Genomic DNA, 17,966 nt, shown 5'->3' on the forward strand with positions numbered 1-17,966 from the left:
TTCTCAGGTATTACAACGCGACGTGGAATGCCACGGTCGGATCGTGAGTTCGGTGGTGCGGCTGTGCGGCGGTGGAGACGCGGCGCGTGCGCTTGAGAGACGGTGGCACCTGCTCTACCTGAGGGCTATTGAGTGGCAGTGCCATCTGGAAGCCTGTCTTGCTAGGATCGATAATCAGGTATGGAGACAATGGAATTCTTATTATGTAGTTAACTGCCGCACCCAGAGAAATTTAATGATTACTTAAACTATTCCTTAGTAATGATTTTGTTCAAAAAGCAATTGCTAAGGACTGGGTTAAGTAACCATTAAATGACTGAGTTAGATTCCTAAAAAATCGACTTAAGGTTGCCCTCCACTTAGAATGACTCTGTAGTTAACTGCCGAATTTCGTAGATGACTAGTAATGACTACCACTAAACACGTATCCCTTAGAATTATTCCAACACCCAGAATCGAAAAATCACACGTTAATAAAATCCCATACATACCAACAAAATACAAACGACGGTACGTATTCCCCTTTCACCAAAAAGACCATGCAGCTATTGATACCTAGTGAATAGGATTCTGACTGACGCTACACAATGGACCAATCAACCACCCAGTGCTGTTTGCAAACACTAAAGACCCCAAGCTGCGTAGAAAATTGATTCATCCCCAGCCATTTTGAAGTAATTGAGCGAAATGGCGATAGGGTCATGATGTCAAAATCTTTTATTGGAAACGTAAATTTGTTGTTGGTTATTTTTTTAGTGTGGGATTTTATGTTAGGTATTTTTGAGATTCTTATCCGTATTTCCAAAAAGAATAATTTCAAATACATACTTACTAAAGCTGATGTGGCCTTAAAGGTTTAAGACGCCCGCTTCTCATGCATGAGAGTGCGGCTTCGAAACATACCAACGGCAAAGTACTAATGTGACTTTTTCCGAGTTATAATGTACTTTCTCAGAATTTTTAGACACCACTGACAAACGGTGAAGGAAATCTTTGTAAGGAAACCTGGGCTCATAATTTCTAATTGTAAGTTTGAAATCGCCAACCCGCATTGAACAAGCGTGGTGATTTTTGCTTAAATGTTCTCTGTCTTCTCTAAAGAGGACTTTGGTCAGCAGTGGCCTTCTATAGGCTGTTGATATGATACTTATACTTTTAAAGTTCAACATTTATCAGTATATTTCAAAATCATTATTCAAAATGTCATTGAGCATTTTGCAATATTATACGTGCTAAATGCTAAAGGTGTTTCGTTGACAATTAACTAAATGTTAATTATTATCTTCATAGAGACTCCTATAACTCATTTCATCTTAACCTATCGTTAAAATACTATAAACGTGGCTTGACATTTCAATACTGTTCAAAATAACAGGACATTTATTTAACCAAACAACACTTATAATACCAAGGACAAAATAGTACTATATCTTCAAAACAATGGTACAATTTAAGCCCACAAGAACATTAAAGGGTTAGTAGTCACGTGTCCTCTCTCCACAAATAAATAATTCCACTCACATGCTTTGTTATGATTTCTCGTTGCTAAGCAACCGATGACCCATTTAATAGTTCGCATAGGGATAGTTTAGACCATAACAGCTCATTTAAGGGTTAATATCAACCGTTTTTGTGGCTGTGGGGATCTTGAAATGACTTTTATTGGTCATAAATAAATTTTAAATGGATTTGGTTTAATATAGTATGAATGGGAGTTGTAAATATTGGATGAGTTTTATGTTTCGTTTTAGTATGTGGTTCAATATGAGCGTGTGATCGCTATTGAGTGCTATGCCTTTTGGGAGCGAGTTATTAGGACTTTGAACGTTAGTTGTAGATTAATAAAGTTGCAATCAGTACGATAACGATAGTGGATAGTCTTCTTATTTAGCTTCTAGTTGTTCGTTTGCTCCGTCTGTCAGTAAACGAACATTCCTCCTATAAAATATTATATTCAATTACCTGAAACTACATTCTCTTGGTAGCCTCTTGTTCTTATTTCTGTAACATTAAGAATGCAATGTAGTGACAGACACTGACATAGTACATATAGTACCGTGGAGAGCCATCAAGTCCAGTAGGGCTGATGCCGACGGTAGCGGTTTACCGGGCCTCCAGAGCCAAAAGCAGTAGTAACACCGAGATGGTTTTTAGTCAGTAAGAGTCTAACACTCCCTTTCACTACGCCCAAAGTCGGAGAAGTAATTGGATGATTCCCCCACCTTCAAAAACCATAGATAACAACAAATACAGGAACATGTATTGTATATGCTTCAGCTTACTACCTAAACTGATCCACCATCTCCTCCTATTCCAGGGCTGCATATCAGCAGAAGCTGCGAGCGACAGTGACGACGAACCTGCTTTGAAGCAGCCGCGGCTGAGCAGGCGAGGGTCCCCACGTAGGCAGAGAACTCCAGTCAATGCGAGACGACGGGACAGCTCGCTGGATAGCAGACAATCTGCGTCAGAGGTGAGTTCAGAGATAACAATATCAATACACATAGATATATCTACAGATATAGATACAGATATAAGTAAAAATAAAAGTCAAAGTCAAATCATTTATTCCAATTACACCATAAACTTTCGAAAGGTCAACAAAGAAAGAAATAAATAATACTCAATACTTTATTGCTTTCCACATGTAAGGCTTAGGTGGTAAACTTAATAGTCTATCAGTCTGTTCGTCAGTGAAGCTAGGTGCATTAATTCTTTGTGTTAAACGGTAGTTTTGAAAAATATCATCAAGATTAAAAGTGTGTACCTAATATCAGATCGTTCCGTCATCAGGAAGGGGGTAAAATTCCAATTATTAAAACCAAAACAAACAAAGAAACGGGTTAAGCTAAATAAAACCTTTTAAAAAGATAGAAAGAGTGAAAAAATACCACAACAAAGTAGAAAGAGAGGTATAATCTTTATGATTTTTGCAACTTTTGTTCATTGTAACTTTAAAGTTACTTGAGGCAACATAGTGGTAAACATTGAATACTCAGACGTTACTAGACTTTGGGAAGGGTAACTGTTCCTTCGATAAATTTGTTCACACGGCAAGACAAGCGTTCTTTCACGTCCCATTTTTATATTAAATTGGAGAAGTCATCTCATTTAATTTTCTCATCATCATCGTCATCGAGAAAAGCCTCTTGCTGACCAAAGGTTTCGCATTAATCACCACGGTTGGTAACTTCAAACTTATAATTGGAAATTATAAGACCAAGTTTCCTCACGATGTTTTCCTCGCCGTTTTGTCAGTAGTGTCTAAGTATGGAGAATTTGGTGTAGTAATTTGGTACTTAATACTTTGACTGCCACCAAAAATCTGTTGAATGCAAATCCTCCACTAACTTTTGTCCCCGGTGACCTACGTGTTAATTATCACATTTCTGCCCCATTTGATACTCAGGAGCTGAGTAGTGTGTCTTCAAACAAATCTTACAAATCCTTACTATTTCTTTGCAGGAGGAACAAGAATATGTGTTAAAGTACACGTGGCGCGGCTTCGGGTCGGACTGTGAGTCGGAGTTAGATAGAGCGAAGTACACAAACATGGCGGACGAGAGACGAGTGCCTGGCGCTTGTGACGTCACTGCCAGGACCACGGACCAGACAGTGCCTGCGACAGATCATGTGGATGGTAAGATGACATAATTTTTGCTAGAACTGATTATTTTTGGTTGATGTAATTTGGACTTAATACGTACTAAATGTTGCACGTAGTAACTTCCATTTGTTGTCATATATTTAAAATAGAATAGGTGTAGAAAGTCGGAAGTCGCAGAAATTGCCTTGCTGTACTTACCTATTATTCTTATGGTGAAATATTTTAAATAGGCATTGAAGAATTTCCCTTTCCCTTCATTCCCCAAAGACAATAAAAACATTCACGAATAGAATTCAATGAACAACGCTAGTCATTTGCACTCAAATAATAAAATAATAGCATTGTACTTATTGTTTTACATGCACAATAATTTATAAACAAACTCATGACGGCATTCACCTTCAAAGCTACATCACTCGCCTCTTCCACAGGACTGGAAACACACGTCAATATTGAGGATAAATTAAAAACACCTCCAACGGTTATTAAAAGGAAGAAGCCAGTGGACACATCGAAATTTAACCAAACCGATCGCAAATCGAAACATTTAGCTACATTCTACTTTAGACACCATGACACGGACTCCGACAGACAAATGATCGAAACAGAGAAATCACAGGAAGAATCCAGCGAAGAAGAGTGGACCTACGTAGGTGGTGCTAAAATTGGGAACGAAGACTCCACTGATATAATGACGTCATCCGTTGAAATCCAGTGCGAGTTACCTCTCGATGAAAAGAAGGATAAGCCACCTTCTCCGAAACCGAAGCTAGAGTCGTCGACACCAGATTTGCTGAGAGTGGAAAGGTGTAAAGATATAGAGAGGTTGGTGAATCAGGCTGAGGAACTGGTGCAGAAACAGGCGCTGTCCAAGAAGAAAGGGTCGAGGAGCTTCAAGCCGTTGTCGTTTGATGAGGACGGGAAGAATGTGAGCAGGAACAAAATGTCAAGGATTAAGGAATGGTTGAACCAGAGCTCGGAAGGCAAGAGTGATAACAATCAGGTTGGTGTCTTTAGCACGTTCCATTCTTATTTAGTCCTTATTAACTAAGGAATAAAGTTTTTTTTCAAATGCATGAGTCCATCCAGTGTTTTCAGTTCTGCAATTTTCATTTTTAGTTCTGTTCCTTCCAGGGTACGGAAAGCTATGACGCCTCAGGAGAATACACGACCGAAAGTGAAGTGGACACCTCGTTGACATCCGAAGAACGAAACATTCACTCCTCCATGGATATGAGCACTTCTACCTGCACTGTAACTCCCACACACCATGCCAAGGTAAAATAGACTTTAGTAACGCAATATAAAGACTGAAATCGTAAACGCTTTATGTGTCCTTGTCACTAATTTATTCAACTTAATGATAATATCAGTGCTAACTGTAATATAATAAGTAAATAACTTAAGTCAAAATAATTTTTAACCCTAATGTCTTCTCCAGAAGGTTCATTCTATTATACTACTGTATAACTGTGATTGACCTACATTATTGACTAACTCTAAGCACATTGTACATAACAAAATGGTTGAGGCATACTCTCGCTTTAGGTAACACTCCGTAAGAAGCGAGCTGGCAACAGTGCACGGCCGTGGTCTGTCTCCTGCCTATCGCAACTGAGCGGCGCCGGCGCGTCTCTCGTGGCCACGCCCACAGCAGGCGACGTTGCCGCTATGTCACACAACATGTCTATCTCTGAATCTGCTTTGAACACACTCGCGTCACCACAAAGAGTTACTCCAGCAAATTCGAACTCCAAACTCCGTGGAAGTTCGACCACTGTACAGGTATTGGCTACACTACACTACAATTGTATATCTGAAAAGCTGCTTACTTTCCAGTATTCCTGTCCTTTTGCTGAACCGTTTTCCTTGAAATAAAGGCAGACCCTGAAAAATTACTAAAAGACCGCTTAAAAATGTCATATCGATCAATACAAACCGTTCTTATTCAAAGCTATAAATAATTAAATAATGTAGATACACCTTCATATCTACCACTTTCATCTAGACCCTCAAATTAACTTTCCCCCTTTCTTGGTCCAGGGTCATGTATCAAGCACGAACACGATGACAGAAGCTTGCACGTCGTGCGTGGAAGCGAGCGACAAGCACGGCTGGTTACGACGAAAGCGGTTGAAGTTTAGACGCAACAACACCGCCGTGCGGAGGGGAGAGAGGCTCGTCAAGTCCCTCTCTTTCTGCGGGAGACTGAGCCCTGAGATAGAGGATAAACATGAGAGGAGTGCCGCCAGTGATCCAGCTACTAGCAGGAAGAGCAGGTTTGTACATTAATATATCACTAGAGAAGTCAATTATTGTTGGACTAATAAGTAGGAGTAGTTTTAGTCATGCGTTATCTTTATCTTTTTTGTTTCCCATCAGGTTCGACACAACATCGACATCAGGCAACGACAGCGACGAGGAACTAATCAAACAACAGCTAGCCACCATCGCCCACCTGCGCAAGAGCATCGAAAAGACCCACATCTCGACTAGGGAAACCGATAGTGCCATTCCAGAACAAAATGAGGCCGAGCCTGTGGCCCCGAGCTTTAAACTGGGCCCAGCTGGAGGACCCGTCAGGCCACGACTCGCTCGAAGCCTTGAGAGGGAGAGGAACTTCATAGCCCTCAGTTTAGGGGACCCCAGTCGGCTGTGGGACTTATCTATTGACAAGGACTCCGATGTAGACAAAAGTGTGACCGCTGGAACTGAAGAACATAGCTCATTCTCTGAACAAGCGTGGGATTTCTATCAGGTTTGTAGCATCATTCATTATAGTTACTTTTAGGTTTCTTTTTGAGATATTGCGTAATGAAGAGGGTTTAATGTTTTCGTTTTTCTTTTACAGGAAAAGTACAACTCGGAACCCTATTCAGAAGCTCCAGACTCAGACGCGGCGCGCCGCCTGCTAGAGTTCGGCGACGACTACCGCGCGTTCCTCGACTCGCAGTCCGACTGCTGCTCCAGCTTGTCAGCGCAGCCCGAGAACGACCAGAGCCCCAGTGGCACCCGCCGCCGCCGCCCTCCGTCCGATGTATCTAGAGAACGAAGCCTCCCACGACACAAGCGACCTACCAGAAACTCGCCGATAGAAACGCCCTCCAGAAAACCCAAAAAGTCCATGTCTAGTGCTGAACGCAAAAAGTCGCTCCTCGACAGTCTCGAGCGATCCAGAAACAATACTAGCATCGAAAGCAGTGAAGGTGTCCGTCGTCGTAAACCTTCGGAGAGCGAACGCAAAAACAGCAAGCGATCGCCCGAATTCGACTTGCTCAACGTCCAGGCTCTGAGCCGCAGACGACACAGCTCAAACATGACCAGCGACGAGGTGAACAGCTCGCTGGAGTACACCGAGGTGAACAACCGCCCCGATATACTGGACTCGCTGGGCAGGCGGAGGAGGACAGACAATGGCGAGTCGGAACTGCAGAAGATCGCGTTGTCAGAGCTGCGGCGGCGGTCGACAGAGAGCGTGGAGTCGGAGGACGAGTCGTCGAGCCCCACGAAGCACAGGCGGCGCAGCTGGGACTCGGGCTCGGAGGGCGAGGCGGTGCGCGCGCTGGTGCAGCGCTCGGGCGCGGCGCTGGGCGCGGCGGAGGCGCTGCTGGCGCGCCACGACGCCGAGCCCGACCTGCTGCGCGCCTTCGACTACGTAAGGACACAATTCGATACCGATTTCAGTAGTAGCTATTCGGACAGCGACGACAACGCGTCGTGCGTCACGCGCCGCCCCGCATGCTTGCGCGCGCGGCTCTGCCTGGCCGTCGCCGCCTTCTCCGTCCTAGTTATAGTTTACATACATCTCCAATGACATATGGCTTGGGCTTGTGTGATATTTATCATTATTTATGTAAGTATTCGTATTAGGTTCGCTGCGATCGTCAGACGCGAAAGATACGTAGTCGTGCCTCTAGATACGCATTGACAACGAACTCATTTTTATAGTTATTTATAGGAAATGTTACGTTTGTTCTGATAGTCAATTGTCAGCTTGTTTTGGCTGCATTTTACAAATGCATGTAAAAATGTAAGCAGATATGCATAGGTAGGTGGTAACTACGATCTCTTATAGACATTCCAATATATGACGTGAGTACTTATAGTGTGAATAGTTGTAATTAAAGTTAATGTACAAACTGCGGCATTTATAGTTTAGAATCTATAAATGCTAGTGAATACGTAAGTCTGACTATCGCAGTATACATATGGATATATTACTTACTAACTTATTAATTTATTTCATGAATATTGTGACAGTTTCACAACTATTACGTAGTTTACATATTTTTGCTCAGAATTATTTTATACGAGAATGTGATCAGTATTTTTGGCTTTAGTACACGAGTGAAACTATCATGATGTGATCCTATTTTTTATTTACATATAAATTAATTCATTTCCATTAAATGTTTGAGTTTTTTCTTTCTACTAACATCGTTTGTTGTGTGATTGTGATTTGTGTAGTTTTACTAACTGCCTGATTTTTTCTTTTTTTTAATCATCCTCATCGTTTTGGTGGTGATAACATGGTGCTAGGCCAAGTCAGCGTATTAGGGAAAGCGTTACATTTTATTGAATAATTAGTCTATAAGTTAGGTGCTGAGGTAATGAACGCTTGGGTTTAAAATCATTCGCAATCATTTAGCTTAACGTCTGAAACACTTGAAATGTCAAATTGACAGATGTCACATTTGACGTTTTCGAGTCAGTTCGGAAATGGGGATCATTTTAAATCGCTCAAATATTGATTAATTTATTATTTAATTTACTATACTTGGTGCATCGTTATTGAGTGACGTGAATTCTTGTCATTGAGTGATATAATTTAACGTACTTAACGATAATATTACTTTGTCAATATTCTACTTAATCTTTGGTTGTATTTTTGTATCAATATTTCGTTTAAACTTGGCATAATATTAATATTTTCCTTTGTAATTGTGATTTGACTGAACTCCTACATCTCACGGAATAGTTGTACATGTATTAATATTATGTTGAATAGGGATAGGTTGTTAATTGATCTTATTTTTTACAAAATGTTAAAGAACCAAGTGATCTTTGTATAAATGGTTGAAAAATAAATGCAAAATTTTAAAAATTTAATTTGGAGTTTCAGTCAATTAACACCCTACTCTAAATACTACACAACAGACAGATATACATGGTATAAGTCAGCACATATAGTTAAAATGTCAAAATTCTTCCCTTACCATTGCAGTGGGCCTTTTTCTGCTTTTCTAATATGTTTGGCGTTTAGTTTGTGATAGCTTGGGTATTTTGTTTGCAACAAATTAAATTTAAATCTGTTTGAATAGAACAAAATGATGCTGCATGTTTTTTCTCTCACACACACAATGTAAAAATTAATTTAATTCAATGGTGTTGTCAGATGTCAAAAACGAAGATTGTGATGGATAATAATAAAGTGAGTTAGATGTAATTTAATAACTAAGTTTGTGTAATATACATTATGTTAACACTTGAATATATAACTTAAATGTTTATTTTTTGAGTTTATTTTTCGTTTTTGCAAACTTTATTTTTTTGGTTGCACAGACGGAGATCGTCAATCGTTGCCGGGAAAATATCAACCTGTTAGATGCGGCCTTGGCAAGCGGCTCACTTTCATCCACTTTGCAACGTGACGTTAGAGGTTAGTACACAACACAAACTAAACAAAAATCTTTCTACATACATACATATAGTCACGCCTTTAATCCCCTAAGGGGTAGGCAGAGGTGCACAAAAAAAATATTTCTAATTTTAGGTTATTTTAATTATCAACGTTTGTCACAAACATGCCAAATGGTCACCGCAAAAATTCACTCAACTTGACAGCTCTAACCACGATAAAAAAGTTAATTTAAAAAAAGAACATGACAAGACAATGCAATTGCATTATGAACGCAACTGCAAGCATTGAATATCTTGTTCCATGCAAAACTTGTGACTCGGTGGTCGTACACCGCAGTTACTCATGTTACGACCGGTTTCCGAACGAACTCCCGCCGATTATTGTCCAATCTCGGTCGCGATCAACCTCCGACGCCATATTTGGACTTTCAGACGACGTCTTTGCTCGTTTTTTTTTTTTGTTTTTCTTTTTTTTATTTGTAACCTGAGAGAGGTAAAATTATACCAAAAGCTGGTCTTGTTTGCAAATTGCGTGTTGTACAGAAACCGTTTTGTGGGGAATCGATGTTGTGTAAAAGTGATCAGGTTTGGTCATTATATACTTTCTTGTTATATATTTTATACATTTATGTAGCACATATTATTTGAAATTTCTTTCGAAGGCCCAAAAACATCAACAATATTTGATTTCAGTTTACCCATTCTAAACGTCAACGATTGACGTTTCTGCAAAAGTTTAGAAATCAACAAGCTGTCAACGGCCTTAGCTGTCATTAAATATAATAATACTTGTAGCATAATTCTGTGCCTAATTACCATGAGATGAGTACAAACAGCTTTATTCCACACCTTTCTGCAGTGTAACCAGATTTTACTCACTTTAAACATCTCCTTTGAAGTACAAACTTGCAAATAGTTACAAATGTGAAGGCGTTTATGATGTTAAAACAGGGTTGGTGCTCACTTTACTATAAGGTAAATAGAACAAACAATTGCAACAACATTTGGTCAGTAAAATTATGAAGAAACTTTCAGTTTTTTATAGTTTCGTTGAAGTCGAATGACATTCTTTGATGTTGTGTCTTTTTTACAGCGAAATTTGTTCACCAAATAATTTTATAACACTATACAATATCTAAAACACAATCGTAAAGGGAAGGACTTTCTTTCCTTTTACAAATAAATAAAATATTTATCATATCTATTACCCGTGACAACCCTGAATCCCGGAAACGGCGACACGCCGGTCGATCATACGCGCATTCGTTCGTCTCCATCTATTTCTGCCTACGAAAGCGGAACGGTCTCGCTAACTATGAAAGTGTGGACACTCTTACCTTTTTTTGCGAGCCCCGTATGTGCTTTGACGAATAAAGACACTTATTTGATTCGTTGTCGAGTTTTAAAGAAATAGTTTCTGTGTTCTCCCCAATAGATGGCGTTAAACTTAGAATTTAGATAGTTAAGTGTGTATGATATCTACAACGGAAACATTTTACTACTAGTAACTACTTCAAATCTTAAAAGTGACAAGTAAGCGTACGCTAATAGCATATCTTTAAATAACCATTTAAAAAACTTCTGATCTTGACTTGAAGCACTCAGTCTGAAGCCCCCATTTAAAAAGGTTTATTTGTAGATAAAATCTTAAGTAAACGCTTTATAAACGTGTACAATATTATCTAAAAATACAACATGAACGAGTTACCCCTGCGTTCATTTTGTTTTCTTTTTAACAAATGTATGTCCCAAAATAAATATTATTTTAGTCCACTACGTAGGAGGAGCATAGGAATCTGAACCTTATGCCTTAGCAGTGATAATTAAAAGTTGCAAGAACTGTATAAGTCATGTGTAACCCCAAAATCTACATTGCGACACCTGTATGCAAACTTTGCAGTTGGCAGACTGTGTGTAGACTAGATAATGCAGTTATTAGCATAATACTGTGTACCTAGGTCCGCAAGTAATGTGGTAACTTTTACAAATAGGAGAATTGATAGTTGTTGCATTACTGAAATGCATTCAGGTATTGACGTAGACACCTCTTACATTGCGAAAAAATGATATTGAAACCTCCTTTGTGAAGGCTGTACCCATATTTAAAAATAGAACGGTTTGGAAAAAAGAGACTGGCTGTTAACAATTTATACATAGTTCTATGAAACATTTTAATAAAAAGAAACACCATTCTAATTTCAATTTAGAACATTTATGTTACCTAAAAATTAAAATTAAAACTAAAGATTAAAACATTTTTTGCCATTCTAGACTCTTTTAACCGACTTCATATTTGTCTTACCAAATCCAGATTTCAATTAAGTAGGCACACAATGATGTCAAATTACGAAAAACGTTACAAAATACACGTGAAACACTGAGTTTAATGGGAACAATCAACATAGATTTTTTCCTGTCTATGTACACAGCTAAGCAGTTGATTGGTGACATCATAATGTATGTCAATACTAAAATAAATAACAGTTTTGATGAAGTAACTTTGAGCGTAAGTTAGAATCAGTAGCAAACTGTTTTTTGACGGATAAACTTGTGTTTAAAAAAAAATGTTTGTTAGCACGAAATTATTAGTTACTGTTCATGAGTTGAAAAGGCGTTGTGTACTTCGAAAAAGTGAGTTATTTTTTTAATCAAATGCTATATCTGATTTTTGGTTAATGCTGAGTTACATTAAGTTAAGATGGTTTTTTCACTGACAGTATAGTCAACAACACTATATTAGAAGTCTTTATTGCTATTCCAGAAAGAAAAAATAACAATAAAATGGTCTTTCGTCTTTTTTATAGGGAGTAAATCATCCAATGACTTCTCCCGCCTTGGGCGAGGTGACAGAGAATGTCAGACTCTTAGCGACTAAAACCCCTCCTGTTACTACTCTTGCTTTTCGAACCGGAGCCGCGGTAAACCTGCTAGGTAGTCCGCAGCACTTAGGGTTAAAGTAAATCCTCTGCCTAAACAATTTTTAATATACTTAATTAACCCTCCAGAGATAATATTACCTATTTACATAGGAATTATACCATATTATTATATAAGAATATTACCTGCTTATATACGAAAGTCTATAAAACATTTTAGTCATGCATTTATTTGGCTATTTATCTTTTCCTACTTCTATTTGTCTAGGTACTAATGACTATATCCATTGTATAGTTTGTGTTTCGGATCAATGGTTCATTGGATGGTCACGGCTAGTAGGTAGCTAGTCTGGAAGCCTCAGATCTTCAGGGTAATAGAGCATGACAGAAACAATTAGCACTTTGATGTTTTGACTACTTCACGGATATAATGTAACAGGAAAGAGGAATTAAAATATTCACTACTAATAGGTGTTTGGTGATTTGTGCCATGTTTCTAGTATTATTTAGACCACCAGGGATATAGGTATAGAAACCTGTAATATCTAATTATAAGTTTGAAATCGCCAACCCGCCTTGAGCAAGCGTGGTGATTAATCCTCAAACCTTCTTCGTGTGAGAAGAGGTCTTTGCTCAGCACCAGCCAATTAAATGTTATTGGTGTTGATTTCTTAGTGTAAGAAAGAAAAATCTTGACTTTAAGGTTTAGGGTCTATTTTACAATAGCAAACGTAAATTGATAATAGATAACATAATTGTTTGTAAAATATAGAAAACAAACTAATAAAATCAGACAGAAAATGCAACTCCTACGCAAAACTACTAAATATATTTAGATGGAATTTAGCATAAAAATAGTTATTCTAGGAAGTCTGGGAGTGCTACAAAATAACAACATATATTTTTTAAGTCAGAAACTTGCATTTGACTGGTAGTTTCATCATTTTATTTCAAGCTAGGTATATAATTATTATTTTGGTTTTACCCCAAAATTTAACTATAATTTTAATTGCACAAAACTATTATACTATGTACAGTCCAAGATAATTATTTCGACGTCACAAGGTTAACTCGTTGAACATGTGTGTGACGTAATACAAAATGGCGGATAATGCATTCTTTGGCAATGGAGCCAACTATTGTCAGCCTAGTAAATAGATACGATGTTTGCACTGCTAATGTCAATCTGAACAAGGCCGGAGAAACGTGGGTAGAAATTGAGATAACTGGCAAACTTTGATACATCTTTTTAATATAGCAAGAAGAAAAAATCTATGTTTTATTCGATATTTTTATCAAATCGATACCGTATTCTATGATCGATACCGTATTCCAGTATCGTATTCTATGTTCCAATTTTTTTTTATATTTTTCAAAGTTTTCAACATTTTTATCAAATCGATATTCAAAGAACCGGTGCAGCTATGTTCCATATTTTTATTATTAAAATTAAGAAGTTAAATTTCTAAACATGGAATGAAGAACCGACTACTAAAAAACAACCTACAAATACATTTGTGACCTCGTTAGCAAATTCAGAATAGAATTTGGTCTGGATTCTAGACCATTCAGTATTAATTCTTTGGATATTTTAATAACTAGCGAACTGGCGAACAAAATACACTATTATAATATAAGGAAGAAAAGAAATTACCCAAGAAATATTAGGATAAAAAACCCTCACAAAAAATATATAATATCTGAGCTAACTAACAACAACAACCAAACTCACTCAACACTTAAAACTCATTCCAAATCACTTCTTTCACGATAAACAAACACAAATTCTTCAAAACAACAAATAGGGTAAAGATGTAATTACTTAAGCACTTACTAATTGCTAGAAGACAAGCCATAATGGCAGTAATTCCACACTAAAAAGGTATAATCATTAGGAATGCAGTACAGTAGCTATAGACTGACGGGAAAGGCCACCTAATTGGTATGATGGACACATAATGATCCTCTTTTGGACTGGGGACGGATTCATATATATTGTCCGATTAGGACGTCGTGGCATTTCTTTTCTATTCATTTTTTTATCCAATGTAGGGTAAATGGAGGCCCAATTATCCCTCTTCCCAATCTTCCTAAGCCCCGATTCCCCAACAAACCCTTACATTCCTCACCCCCAAAAGGCAACGCACTTGTAACGCCTCTGGTGTTTCGCGTATCCATGGGCGGCTGCGATTGCTTACCATCAGGTGATCTGTCTGCTCGTTTACCGGCTTATAACATAAAAAAACCAATGAAATTTCCACCTTGGATGAGATGGGAAGGAGTGTCAAACTCTTACTGACTAAATATCACCCGTCCCTACTCTTGCTACGAGCCGGGGCCCCGGTAACCTGCTAATTTTATTAGGTCCTAATTTCTAAGTTTGTAAATCGTCCACGTTTATCCTTTTCCCATCTCCATGATCGCTTAGATTTTATTTTTTCCATTTATTTGTATCGTGAATTATGGTTGCGTGCTTTCTCGTAATATCAACAATCAACATAGGCCCGATACGTACTTATTGGAATTTTTATAGCTATTGACACGACACACGCCATGTCAAATGCAACCTTACCAGTTATGATGCTACTGGTAACTATTTTTTGTTAGAATATCTTATGAAATGAGCATGTTATGTATGTTCTAGATGTGTGGAAATAATTCACTTTCTATTGTTTAATTTGAAACCGACAGATGTGCATAAAAGTGTCAAACAGTTTCTGTTTCGCAAAAGAGACAAATTGCGTCCATTGTCTTCATTTCATGTTCCCATTTTTGTTTCTCATTTTACATATCCTTTTCTCTTTGTTACTCTCGTAAATACGCCTTTGTATTTTCTAATTAAACAACAACCAGTTTATACACAACTTTTTCATTATTATAAAAGTTTCTCAAAACCGGATCACGATTATGACCTCAGCCTTTGTTTTGTCACAAAACAATGGATTAACTGATCTATAAAACTCCATCAATTTCCTACACGATACTTTTATATGTAGAACCAAGGTGATATCATTCGATAAACAGAACTGTATAATACAGCGCTTCAAGCACTTTATGATTAATGTCGTATTAATAGCTGGTGTTGGTAATCGTCCGCTTGAAGCGGTTGGAAGGTATTTTCGTGCTCAAAGGTACGGAGCAGTGTATCAGCTGGTCGTGGGAGCGACGCACGTCGGTGTCGCTGAGGACCGCGCTATAGCTGTGTTTACGTTTCCGATTCGCGTCCGTACACCAAGTTTCAAAACAGTGCCGATTTCCTTGTAAACATGAAATTTGATTGGAATTTTACATAACCGTCAATAAAGTAATTAGTTTGTCATTTTTATTTCATTTACATTTCGTCTCGTTTAGTGAAACTGGATGCGCATGAGTGGTTTATTAGACTTTCGCTTCGGGCAGTGTGTTATGGTTGCAACGGTGTCCTAATTTTACGTAAATTGCATTTAATGATTGTAATGAAAACCGTTTTATTATCAACGTTTACATCGTTCTTAAATCGACCTTGGCGATAAATGTCTGTAGTGTTTATAAATTGCCAGCTGTGAGCACAATTCTGAAACAGTTTGGTGAATTTCCTAGATATTCGATCGTGTACGAGTAATGTTCATACTTCGTGTTGTGGGCGCAGTATTTGATTATGCATTCTGTGTTCAAGATTGGTGCAACGCAATAAATCTCTTACGTAATACTTGTGAATTTGTTTAAACGATTTAAATGTTTGACTAATTGTGTTTGCTCTTAAAGTTCTTATATCATCGTTGGTATGTTCGACCGGTGTTACCTCAATAAATATTACATCAAGATATTCCATTTCTGGCTTAATGTGTTCACCTTTACCGTCATTTAAGGTCGACGGGTCAAGAGTACTTTTTATAATGATTCTTACTTCGCAAGGCATCACTGTTGTGTCTATTATATTCAAAGTATCATTATCTACTAATTCGTTATAAATGGAAACGGCATTTTTGACATCATAGTAAAACCGATGCAAGACTTTCTAGTTATGTTTCCTAAACCAAAGAATTTGTGGAATTTATAAACCGTCTAAATTTTGTTTGACCAAACCTTTATAGTACCTTGAGAATTAGATAATCACTTTCACTGTTTTTTTACTTAATGTTGACACAAAACTTGTTTCTGAATATTATAAACTTGCTTTACACCTTTGGATTGAAGACAGAGAAGAAAAATCCCATTATTTGTTTCCAATGAAAAGGTACCTTATGATTTTACACATTAAATTCAATTTGTAATGACAGTCGTAAAATACTGAAGGGAAATGTTTTTACAGCCTTAGAAAGTTTTTTTATTGATAAAACTGTTGTTGTTTTATGGATTAATGTTTATTGAATTAAATAAAGGGTTAGTACTCTTAATTGAAGGCTTTGATTTGGTTAATGATAGTATTGAGATACGGAAAGTACCTATTATAAATATAAATGTAACTTTGGGAACAGCCCCATTATTTCCCAATGTTTGAAAATTACATTGTCAACTTAACTATATATTTGTACGTTTACATTATAAGTTTATTTTAAAAATAACAAGCCCATAGCAAAAATTATACTTTCAATTTTAGACATTCCAATCCTATTCTAAATAGGTACCTTATTACAGAAAACAGAAATAATTTTAATTTGACCAAATTACTTAAGCAGTATCATCATCTCTAACATATAATTATATCATTCTTTTTCTCTAAGAGCATTGTGTAATGCACATTATGCAATCACTCTCTTTTAATGCCAGTAAGTGCATTTCCAGATGACATGATGTGTCTGTTAAATAAGATTAAGAACAGATTGTCTGAGATAACTGAGAAATTGACAGCATTGTACCAATGATATTTTATCTATTTGGAGGCTGAGTCACCCTCGTCCGTAGGAGAGCACCCTTAAAAATGAACCCCTACACGTGGCCTCTGGGTGGTGCTAACCAGGTGACAATTTGGTGGTAGGCTTCGGCCGACGGCATTATGACCACCCACCGAGCAAAATCGTGTCGCCAAGCGGCCTAGCCGTGTTCCGCCACGATGCTCGGTGACGCCGTACGAGAGGATGGGTCGAAGTGTTTGTTCCACTATGGGTAGACCGATCTGGCGCGTGCTGGTGTGGCTGCATCGGGTGGCCAGTCGTGGAGGGTAGCGGGATCCGAGGCACGGTGCACCGCTGGCCGACCGCAGATAGTTGGGGGCCCAATTAGCGTGCTAGCCACACGTGAAAGGCTGCCCCGCCATCTAGCGAAAAATCCCATGGATACGCCATCGTGCCGGTTGGCGACCGGACGAGAGGGCCCGATGGATATTCATGGGGGGCTCGGGCGTCCCCGCAGTCTCCAGGCTGGCTTCCCAATGATGTAGCTAACTGCAGTGCGCGTCTGGGGTCGCCTGTGTGGAGGAACATTTCACTGCCATCCTCTCCGCAACCTTACACTCCTACCATGAGAACAAGAGAAAAGAAAAGGGTACAACAGCGGCTGCACTCCCTCTCCCTCAAAGTGCACCTCACGAATATTCGAGGCTTGCACTCAAATATCAATGCGGTCCATCACCATCTTGAGACCGAGTACCCTACACTCTTGTTTCTCTCGGAGACCCAGATCAGATGTCCGTCCGACGTTTCTTATCTCAACTACCCAGGTTTTACCCTGGAGCACAATTTTGTTGCCCGTGCAGGCGTTTGCCTGTACGTCCAGGACGGCGTCTGTTACCGGCGTCTCCGAGACTTTGAAGACCCCAATTACTCTACATTGTGGATACTGATGAGCACAGGTATGGAGAAAATTCTCTATGCCTGTGTCTATCGGTCGCACAGCGGAGATTTGGAGACGACCAGATTAGCGCA

At 38.5% G+C, this 17,966-nt stretch overlaps 1 protein-coding gene across 6 annotated transcripts in view; it reads left to right on the forward strand.

Annotated features, from left to right (window-relative positions):
* LOC118278077 (klarsicht protein) overlaps positions 1-17,966 on the forward strand; it is a 309,718-nt gene that overhangs the window by 268,605 nt on the left and 23,147 nt on the right. For 4 of the 6 annotated variants that reach the window (XM_035597141.2, XM_035597139.2, XM_035597140.2 and 1 more), the window contains 10 exons: positions 8-178; positions 2,318-2,473; positions 3,466-3,640; positions 4,039-4,610; positions 4,727-4,885; positions 5,156-5,392; positions 5,651-5,886; positions 5,990-6,365; positions 6,459-7,262; positions 9,170-9,266. In XM_035597141.2, the coding sequence (XP_035453034.2) occupies positions 8-178; positions 2,318-2,473; positions 3,466-3,640; positions 4,039-4,610; positions 4,727-4,885; positions 5,156-5,392; positions 5,651-5,886; positions 5,990-6,365; positions 6,459-7,262; positions 9,170-9,266 (2,983 nt within the window). The remainder of the gene's footprint in view (positions 1-7; positions 179-2,317; positions 2,474-3,465; positions 3,641-4,038; positions 4,611-4,726; positions 4,886-5,155; positions 5,393-5,650; positions 5,887-5,989; positions 6,366-6,458; positions 7,263-9,169; positions 9,267-17,966) is intronic. The other 2 variants (XM_035597142.2, XM_035597144.2) reach the window with 2 other exon arrangements.

The sequence above is a fragment of the Spodoptera frugiperda genome, chromosome 18, assembly GCF_023101765.2.
Source record: "Spodoptera frugiperda isolate SF20-4 chromosome 18, AGI-APGP_CSIRO_Sfru_2.0, whole genome shotgun sequence".
Classification (NCBI taxonomy): Eukaryota; Metazoa; Arthropoda; class Insecta; order Lepidoptera; family Noctuidae; genus Spodoptera; species Spodoptera frugiperda.